The sequence below is a fragment of the Nannospalax galili genome, unplaced genomic scaffold (genome assembly GCF_000622305.1).
Source record: "Nannospalax galili isolate Female #2095 unplaced genomic scaffold, S.galili_v1.0 scaffold85, whole genome shotgun sequence".
In the NCBI taxonomy this organism is placed as follows: Eukaryota; Metazoa; Chordata; class Mammalia; order Rodentia; family Spalacidae; genus Nannospalax; species Nannospalax galili.
The window spans coordinates 8782503-8792068 of NW_008358866.1; the positions used below are offsets into that span (position 1 = coordinate 8782503).

Genomic DNA, 9566 nt, shown 5'->3' on the forward strand with positions numbered 1-9566 from the left:
CTGTGGAGAGTTTCTTTTCTGGTCCTGTCTGTTTGGTGTTCTGTATGCTTTTTGTATTCGTATGGGCATGTCTTTCTTTGATTTTGGGAAATTTTCTTCCACGATTCTGTTGAAGATCTGGTCCATGCTATTATCTTGGAATTCTTCTCCTTCCTGTATGTCTATGATTCATAAGTTTAGTCTTTTTATGGTGTCACACAATTCCTGCATATTCCATTCTTGTGATTTCTTAAATTTTTCATAATCTTTACTTGAGTGGTCCAGTTCATCCACTTTATCTTCCAATCTTGATACTCTGTTTTCAATTTCATTCATCCTATTGGTGAGGCTTACTCCTGTCATTTCTAATTGGCTTATGGAGTGTTTCACTTCGTTCTTTATTTCAGCCTGAGTATTCTTCAATATTTCTAGCTCTTTTCTGAATTCATTCAGAAGTTTATCCCTATCTTCCTTCAGCTCTATGATTACTTTTTTGTGTGTTCTTTAAATTCACTGAATTCTTTTACCATATTCATCATTGTTCTTTTGAGTTCCATGTCCTGCATTGTCTCTAGGGGGTTCTCATTGTGCTCCTCTAGAGGATTACTGGTATTTGGTGGGGATATGTTATTTTGGTTTTTCATGTTATTATTTTTTCTCTGTGATTTTGACATGTGAATTTCTTTTGTAGTTTCTGATTCTTGTATGAGACTCAAGCCTTCTAGTTTATGTCTGCTTCTTTTTGTGAACTTTATGTGTCTTTGTGTTTTACTTTTTGGGCATGAAAAGCTGGCTCCTCTAACCTTCCATTTCTCTCTTTTGATTTTATATTGGAGTAGCCAGATTATTTTTGTCTTCCCACAGAGGCCCAAGTCAGATGAGGATCAGATGCTCTCAGGATTTCTCCTAAGGTCTGCAGCCCTCCAGGAAAGATTTTGGCCTCAGGAATTTGGGGGTTGGACTGGCCTGGGAGCCAGGCCCAGGAAGGATTCTGGTCTAGGGCAGCTGGTGGCCATGCCACCCGGAGATGTAAAGGAAGATGGGGGCAGGAAGTGGCCCCAAGGGCTCCTGGAGACTGGACTGAGGAGTTGGGTTGGTCCCAGAGAGAGAGAGAGGCCTGGGGTCTCTTTTTAAACTTTCAAAAATGAACTTTTTGGATGGAGAGATGACTCTGGTTAAGAGCATGTACTGCTTTTGAGAGGACCAAGTTTAGATCCCAGTACCCATATCAGGTGACTCATAACTGCCTATAACTCCAGCTCCAGGGGATCCAATGGCTCTGGGCCCTGAGGGTACCTGCACTCACATGCACATACCCTTATACAGGTGCACACAATATACATAATTAAAAATTAAAAATAAATCTTTTTAAAAGTTCATTATCTTTTAAAATGAACTTTTAAAAAATTTCCATCAACAGCTAGCTTGTGAAGCTTTTAAATTTTTGTTGAAAATAATTATAGAGCCAGGCATGATAGTGCATAGGTTTTAATTCCAGAACTCTGGAGGCAGAGGCAGGTTGATCTCTGTGAGCTTGAGGATAGCCTGGTCTATATTCTGAGTTCCAGGCCAGAGGGGGGAACATAGTGAGACCCTGTCTCAAAAACAACAACAATAATAATAATTCAATTACTTTGAATCTATAATAATATTTCTAATATAATTATTATAGATTCAAAACAAGTTGCAAATGGATAGAGAAGTTCTACACACAAGGTTTTCTCCAATAATAAGTAATAAGACACTGGTATAGTGTGAATGCATATTTCTTTCACATAGAACTGTGAGATGATTCTATGTATAGATACATGCAGCCACCACCACAATTAAAACTCATAAATGTCTTATTAATAATACATTGAGACCTTCCTGATATAACCCCTCTGTGGAAACACAGACACACAGACACACACACACACACACACACACACACACACACACCTGACCCTAACTTCTAGCTCACACTAATTTGCTTTCCATCTCTATAATTTTTTCCTTTCAAGAATGTTATACTTGGGGCTGAAGAGACAGCGCAGAGGTTAAGAGGACTGACTGCTCTTACAGAGGACCAGGGTTTAGTTCCCAGCACCCACATGACAGCTAACAATCGTCTATGACTCCAGTTCTAGGCAATACAACACACCATTCTGGCACTTAACATACATCAAGTAAAACACTCATAATAAAAATTTTAAAATGCATGTTATGCTTTGCCTTTGGCCTTCTTTGTATATCTGATTGGTTTCAGTTTGGGTTTTGTTTTGTAAGGTCTCATGTAGCTCAAGCTGACCTCACACTTACCATGCAGCCCAGGCTGGCGTTAGGTTCCTGATCCTCCTGTCTCTACTTCTCAAGTGTTGGGATTACAGGCATGCACTACCATACCCACCAAGAATGTTATATTTGACCTCATTTTCAACAGTAGCAGAATGTAAATCAATAGCTAATCGAATAGTCAATGATACTTACAAGAGTGCATAGATGAACAAGGGGTGGACAGTGACCCACGTTCTTAAACCTTTCCTGGTTAAGAAAGAACGTAGTTTTACAAAATAAATAGTAAAAATTGCTAACTAATGTAATACTTAAATAGAATTATAACAATATCATGAGGAGAATGGGGCAAACTAAATGATCAGTACGGACAGATAGGAGGCAATGACACAATTGTCTGTGTTTTGTCTGTTGTTTGGTTTGTTTGTTTCAGAACAGCTGGTCTGGAACTCACTATGCCACCAGGCTGCCTCCATCTCACAGAGATCCACCTGCCTCTGGCTGCCTCCCAAGTGCTAGGATTAAAGGCATGTACCACCACACCCAGGGAAACAATCCTCCTAAAGGTGAAATGAGTTGCTGGCATGGATCTGTGATGGAACACACATGCTTGGCATTGTGTGAGAACCTGGGTTCAAATCCCCAGCACCAAGATAAGTTTTAAAAAAAAGCATTAATAAAGAGATTTTTTTCTTAAATTATATGTCAAATTTACATTTACCTAGTGAAGTCATTCATTTTAAAATAATACTGAGATTGATATGTGTGTAAACTAAAAGAAATCAAGTTACTACTTGTCTTGTAAATAGATTTTCATAGGATGAACTAAGACAGTGATGTATTAAAGTCCCTCAAATAATTACAGAATTTAAGTGTTTAGCCTTTAAAGTCTCCAAAGTCTCCATAATCTTTTTTTTTTTTTTTTTTTTTTGGTCTTTTTCAGACAGGGTGTCCCTGTAGTCCCAGCTGGCCTGGAACTCACTATGTAGACCAGGCTGGCCTCAAACTCACAGAGATCTGCCTGCCTCTGCCTCCCCAGTGCTGGGATTAAAGGGCATGTGCCACCACACCTGGCTAAGTCTCCACAATCTTACCTATTTCCCTTTATCCAATTTTATTTGTGAAAGTAACTCAGAGAATTTTTTTAAAAAGAAAATAATACCCAAAATAAGAGTAAAAAATGTTCTTGGCTTAAGAAATTAAATTCTAGAAATTTCCTGCCACTTTGGTCTAGACGTTGCTTTAGAAAAACAAATCCATAGAAATATTGTCTTCTACAAATGATGAAGAAGAAAAACCATACTTTTTGAAATGTTCCAAATGAAAGCAGGCAAATTCCACAAGAATTCACAGGACCAGCTTAACATCTAAATCTACATTGGTAAGAAAGACTCACATGAGGACTCACATGAGAACAAACAAGCTGGTGATTGCTGCCGTGGTAAGCAACTGAATGGACAAGATGGTAAACACCTTTACAATGAAAGCTGTGGAGACAGAAGCAGTAGTTTATGATACAATGTTCACAAAGAAAAGTCAATGTAATTTCCAGTTTTTGATACTCAGTGAAGAAAGTCCCCCTTCAACTTTTTGAGGGTGAGAAAGCCACTGCTAGCTTAGTCAAACAATTGGAATAACAAAGAAACAACTCTCTCTCTCTCTCTAAATATATATAAATTTATACATATATATCCATATATATGGATTATTTCAGCCCAGGAGTTAGAGTCCAACCAGAACAACACAGAGACACCGTATCATAAGAAGAAATGAATATTCAGTCTGATTGTAAAAGATGTTTTATTGTAGACCAACTGTGGTGCACGCACTTTTAATCCCAGCACTCCAAAGGCAGAGACAGGTGGATCTCTGTGAGTACAAGGCCAGCCAGTGCTACAAAGTGAGACCTTGTCTCAAAAAAAAAGAAGGCCCAAAACAACCCCAACAACAACAAAAGAATATTTTATTGGATATCTTGGGCCTTAAGTCTTATCCATGGAAGCCCTCAAATTTCAAAGATAAACTCAGAGATTTAGGTCCTTATTATGCACATTGCCAGCATCCTTAGGCCAAACATGATCTGAAAGTTTCAGGTCGTGACTTGTGCATCATTATGGATCCAGCTTTCTCTCCACACAGATGGACAGTTGCGATGCCTCAATGGCTGCTGGTAGACAGGTGGATGACTTCTCTGAGGTGGCTTCCAGCTGTAGAATTTGCAGAGATTTTCAACCTCTACCATCTCTGGCCTACATGCCCCTAGCAATTCCCTTCCTTCTACCGACTGAGGCAGACTTAAAAGTCAGACCAAAAAGTTCCAGGAGCATGACTGGCCACAGCTAGTGCATAGAATGCTGACGCTGCTTTTTGCTCACTTCCTGCTGCCCAGGTTTTCTGGGGCCCCATGAGGATAGCATGGGCAATGACTGCTGTGTGTGTGTGTGTGTGTGTGTGTGTGTGTGTGTGTGTGTCTTTATCTTAACTTACGAAGAATAGGAAAAAGAAATGCTGGTGCTTTCAAGGTAACTCACAGGGTAGAGAGCTCTGTGAGTCTAGGTGGATTCTGTGCATGAGAAGCAAGACAACAAAGGAATGAAACGGAGCTTTTCTTCCTTTTGTCTTTTTGAAACAGGGTCTTCCTGTAGCCCCAGCTGGCCTGGAACTATGTAGACCAGGCTGGCCTTGAACTCACAGAGATCTGCCTGCCTCTGCCTCCCAAGTGCTGGGACTACAGGCCTGCACCACCACGCCTGGCTATGGAACTGAGCTTTCTTAATCAAAATCCCAACACAAATATATCCAGATGTGTGCTACTTATATTAAAATATACATTTAGGGGTTAGCAAGATGGCTCAGTGGTTGAAGGTGACTGCCACCAAGCCTGATGACCTGATTTAATCTCTGTGGTGGTATACACCTGTTATCTTAGCACTTGAGAGGTGGAGGATTCAAGGAATTCAAGGCCAGCCTTGGCTGCATAGTATGTTTGAGGCCAGCAAAGGCAATCTGAGAACCTGTTGAAGAGTAAGAGAACTCTTATAATCCACAAAGAAGACAAATGCCATGAATAGATAAAGCTAGAGTCATGCTCTCCCTATGGGACATTGCCATGTGTGATATAAGCCAACATCTGACAAACTGGGGCTCATGTACCAGGTACACATCTTCTTGGAATCAATGTGTTCAGTAGCTCAGATTACAAGAGAAGCAGCAACCAGCACTATCTTCCAGCCATGTCAGAGAGACATACTATCCAAAGCAACGTCAACTACTATCTGATTCAATTTTATGAGAACTGCCACTCAAGACCAGGACAAGAGCTGTCTATGGCCAGTCAACTCACAGATTCATGGGATATAATAAAATTTGGCCTTTTTGAGACAGGGTCTCTCTGTAGCCACAGCTGTCCTGGAACTCACTATGTAGACTACTGGCCTTGAACTCAAGAGATCCGCCTGCCTCTGCCTCCTGAGTGCTGGGATCAAAGGCATGTGCCACCATGCCCAGCTGTTAGTATTTTTTAAAATGGACAAAATATTTGAATAGCTATTATCCAAAGAAGACATGTGAATGGCTAACATGCATTTGAAAGGATGTTCAACACCATCAGCATTAGAAAAAAGTGCAAGTCAAAACTATATGTAACACCACCTACTTCACAGTCACTAGTGTGGCTACAATCAGAAAGATGGACAATAACAAATATTGACAAGGATGTGGAGAAACAGGAGCCTTCATGTATTATTGGTTGTAATAAAAAAATGATGCAGCTATTTTAGAAAAGCTTTGCCATTCATCCAAATGTGAAGTATATTGTGATACATTTCAACAATTTCTAAATTCTATCCAAGATAAATGAAAACATGTTTATATAAAATTGATATATGAATACTACTTGCAGCATTATTCACAATAACAAAATGTGTTCTAATCAGGCAATAGAACTCTATATGGCCATAGACATGAATAAAGTACTGACTCACGCTACCCAGGGTGAACCTTGAAAATCTGATGCTTCATGAAGGAAGACCACAAAAGAGCACAGACTGTAGGCTCCAATTTCTATGAAATGCCCAGAATAGGCACATCCATAGGGTTAGGAAGTACATCAGTTTTGACAGGACAGGGGAGAAGGGAAGTAACTGCTATTGTCTTTCATTTTGAGGTGATGAATATGTTCCAAAATTTATGGTGGTGATAGCTGCACAACTGTAAATATACTAAAAACATTAAACTGTATACTTAAAAAAGGTCAACTTGATGATTTGTAAATTGTATCTCCACACAGCTGCCTTGGAAAATTATAGTCCTTCCCTCCATAACCCTGCTAATTTTCTTTTTCCCATGGCACTTTCATCTTCTTACATACTATATAAGTTATGAAAATCAAGGAAGGCCCACCTCTGCCTCTCGGAAGACACAGAAATCACCCAACTCTGTAATTTCCCAGTTCACCCTGGCTTCCTCACTCTCTGACCCAGATCTTGTAAAAGGTGACTACAAAGACAACAGAGACAGTACAGATAGAGAGGCCCCATGATCCAGATAGAATCACCACAAGGAGGGTAAAATCTCTCGGAGGTAATTTCCGGGGCAGTCTCTGAAAAGAGGTCTGGCTTAGAGGACTCTTGGGACACCTCTCATGAATGGGATACCTTGGAGTTGGCAGAACAGTTGTTCTCTCTTAGCCCTTGATCTTTGGCCCTTTTCTCTTTTCTACCAGAAAGGCAGTGCTCCAAAGTCCTCTTTTCAGCCTTAGGATAGATAGTGAGGGCTGCAGGGAGGCCATGCTGAGATTCAAAGCTTATAGTCCACTTGCAACTTTAAGTTGCCCAGTGCCTAAAAAGGCTTAAGGGTGGCACAATGGGCATTGGGGACCTGTGCAATAATTAGCCCTAGCTGCCTATCCTTGACCATCATATTTCATAAGAAAAAAAGATTAAGACACAGTTTTTAAGATTTATTATTCCCTGCTGAATGAATTTATGTCTTAACCGAGAGAATAAGAATAATATTAAGAATAAAATTAATAGCTGGGCATGGTGGTGCATGCCTTTAATCCCAGCACTTGGGAGGCAGAGGCAGGCGGATCTCTGTGAGTTCAAGGCCAGACTGATTTACATAGTGAGTTCCAGGACAGCTGGGGCTACAGGGAGACTTTCTCAAAAAGACCAAAAAAATAAAGCAAAGAATAAAATAAAGAAATAAATGTACATAGGTGAGAACATTTTGCAGTCAGTAACTAAATCATACAACTTAAATCCCAAAGTCGCTTGTTCATGGATTTCTGAATCTCTGGGATGGCTTTGTGGTAGTCTAGCATGGCAGCCTCTAATGCATTTCATGATAAAGCAAGAATAGGAAAGCTAAATTACATTTTAGAAATGAAATCTTTCCGACAGTCCACACCATGGAAATATTTTAAGAGAACATTTTCTCCTTTCAAAAACTCATATTACTCTCACCTCTGCGGACAGGTGGGTCTGCGAAGGGATTGGATGAGTCTGTGCTCGTCTCATTTGGGCAATCATTTTCTGAAATTTGTACCACATAGATGCTTGCTTGCTCTCTAGCCTTTGGATATGGACTCTCTTTAGTATCCTGTGACCTGCCTTCAGAGGAAGCCATGTAGGACTGACCCAATTTGGAGTAGCCACCTCTATTTGCAACTTTCTGAACCAGATGTCGATGGTCTCCAGAAGCAAAGCTTACTGGCTTACTCACATCCCAGTCCATTTTCCTAGAAGAGAAAAACTGTTATTCATGTCCTTATGAGCATACCGTCACCACCTCAGCATCCTTGTAACATTCAAGGGACTCCTTCCTATTTTTAACTACTTTGGCTCCATACACATCAAATTGGTGCTTAATAAATACTTGTTAATGATTGATGAGAAAATATTTGTAAAATAATTTGCATTCTATTATGGAATTAACCTTTTTTATTCGTTCAGAAAGAAATTAAAGAGGCCCATGGGGATTCCACCATTGTCTCCATCCTCAGAGAGCTTACATTTTCAGGAAAGACAATAATCAGACAGGCAATACTATTAAAAGTAATAAAAGCTGACCAGGAATATGGAAGGATGTAAGAGCCCTTCATGACAACAGAAGGAAAAGAGAGGGAGTAGATGAGGTTTTCAGAAGTTTCCAGAGAAGGTGGTGTGCTGCATAGCTTTAGTGTCAACTTGACACACCTGGGTTGAAGGAGCCTTAATTGGGGAATTTCCTTCATTGGACTGGTCTGTGGCCATGTCTGTGGGGCATCTTCTTGATTGTTGAGTGGTGTGGGAGGGCCCAGCCCACTGTGGGTGGTGCCACCCCTGGGCAGGTGGGCCTATGTTGCAGAAGAAAGCAGGCTGAGCAGGGGCCAGGGGAGCAAGCCAGTAAGCAGCGTTCCTCCATGTGCTCCAGCTCCTCCCTCCAGGTTCCTGCCTTGGGCTCCCAGATGAACTGTGACCCAGGAGATGTAAGCTAAATAAACCCTTTCCTCCCCAAGTTGGTAGTGGTCAGAGTGTTTTGTTACAGCAATGGAGAAACAAACTAAGGCAGGTGGGATCCAGCCTAGGCTGGACTTGGTCAAGTAAAGGATGGGGAAAGGTTTTCCCAGGTAGAACAGCCAGCCTGGCCCAGGACCAGAGGAAGCAGAGAAGAAAGGTTCCAGAAGCTGAAACTCACATACCAGTGTAGAGAGCCTGAGAAGGTAATGATGTTAGAGAAGGGTGGCAGGCAGTGGTCACTGGGGAGCTGACAAGCCAATTTAAGGAGATGGGGCTTTGCCCTCAAGGCCATCGGTTGTTAGGAAGAATGATGATCCTCCAATGGTGTCCACATCCCCATCTTGGGAGTCTAGGAACATTACTGTGTGTCTTAAAAGAAACACTGCAGGTGCAACTAAGGATGTTGAGATAGATGACTCCCGGTCCAACCAAATCACAAGGGTTTTTTTGTGCTCATACTAAAAGAGAGGAAGATAGGACACAATAAGGGAAACAGAAGTCAAAATGACATGGGTGGTGTGAAGAGGATTCCAGAAGCCACTGAGATCCTGTCTTAGTTTGTTCTCCATTGCTGTGACAAAACACTCTGACCAGTACCAACTTGGGGAGGAAAGGGTTTATTTGTCTTACATCTCCCAGGTCGCACGCAGTTCATCAGGGAGCCCAAGGTAGGAACTCAGGGCAGGAACCTGGAGGCAGGAGCTGGAGCACAGGCCATGGAGGAACGCTGCTTACAGGCTTGCTCCCTCGGCCCCTGCTCAGCCTGCTTTCTTATGCAACACAGGCCCACCTGCCCAGGGGTGGCACCACCCA

At 41.4% G+C, this 9566-nt stretch overlaps 1 protein-coding gene across 1 annotated transcript in view; it reads right to left on the reverse strand.

Annotated features, from left to right (window-relative positions):
- The window catches only part of Tmbim7p, a 29271-nt gene extending 21282 nt beyond the window's left edge, over window positions 1-7989 (reverse strand). Inside the window, exons 1-3 of the mRNA XM_008822542.1 lie at window positions 7719-7989; window positions 3662-3740; window positions 2449-2502 (exon numbers count right to left, since the gene is read on the reverse strand). Of these exons, the coding sequence (XP_008820764.1) occupies window positions 2449-2502; window positions 3662-3740; window positions 7719-7989 (404 nt within the window). The remainder of the gene's footprint in view (window positions 1-2448; window positions 2503-3661; window positions 3741-7718) is intronic.
- Window positions 7990-9566: the final 1577 nt, after the last annotated feature.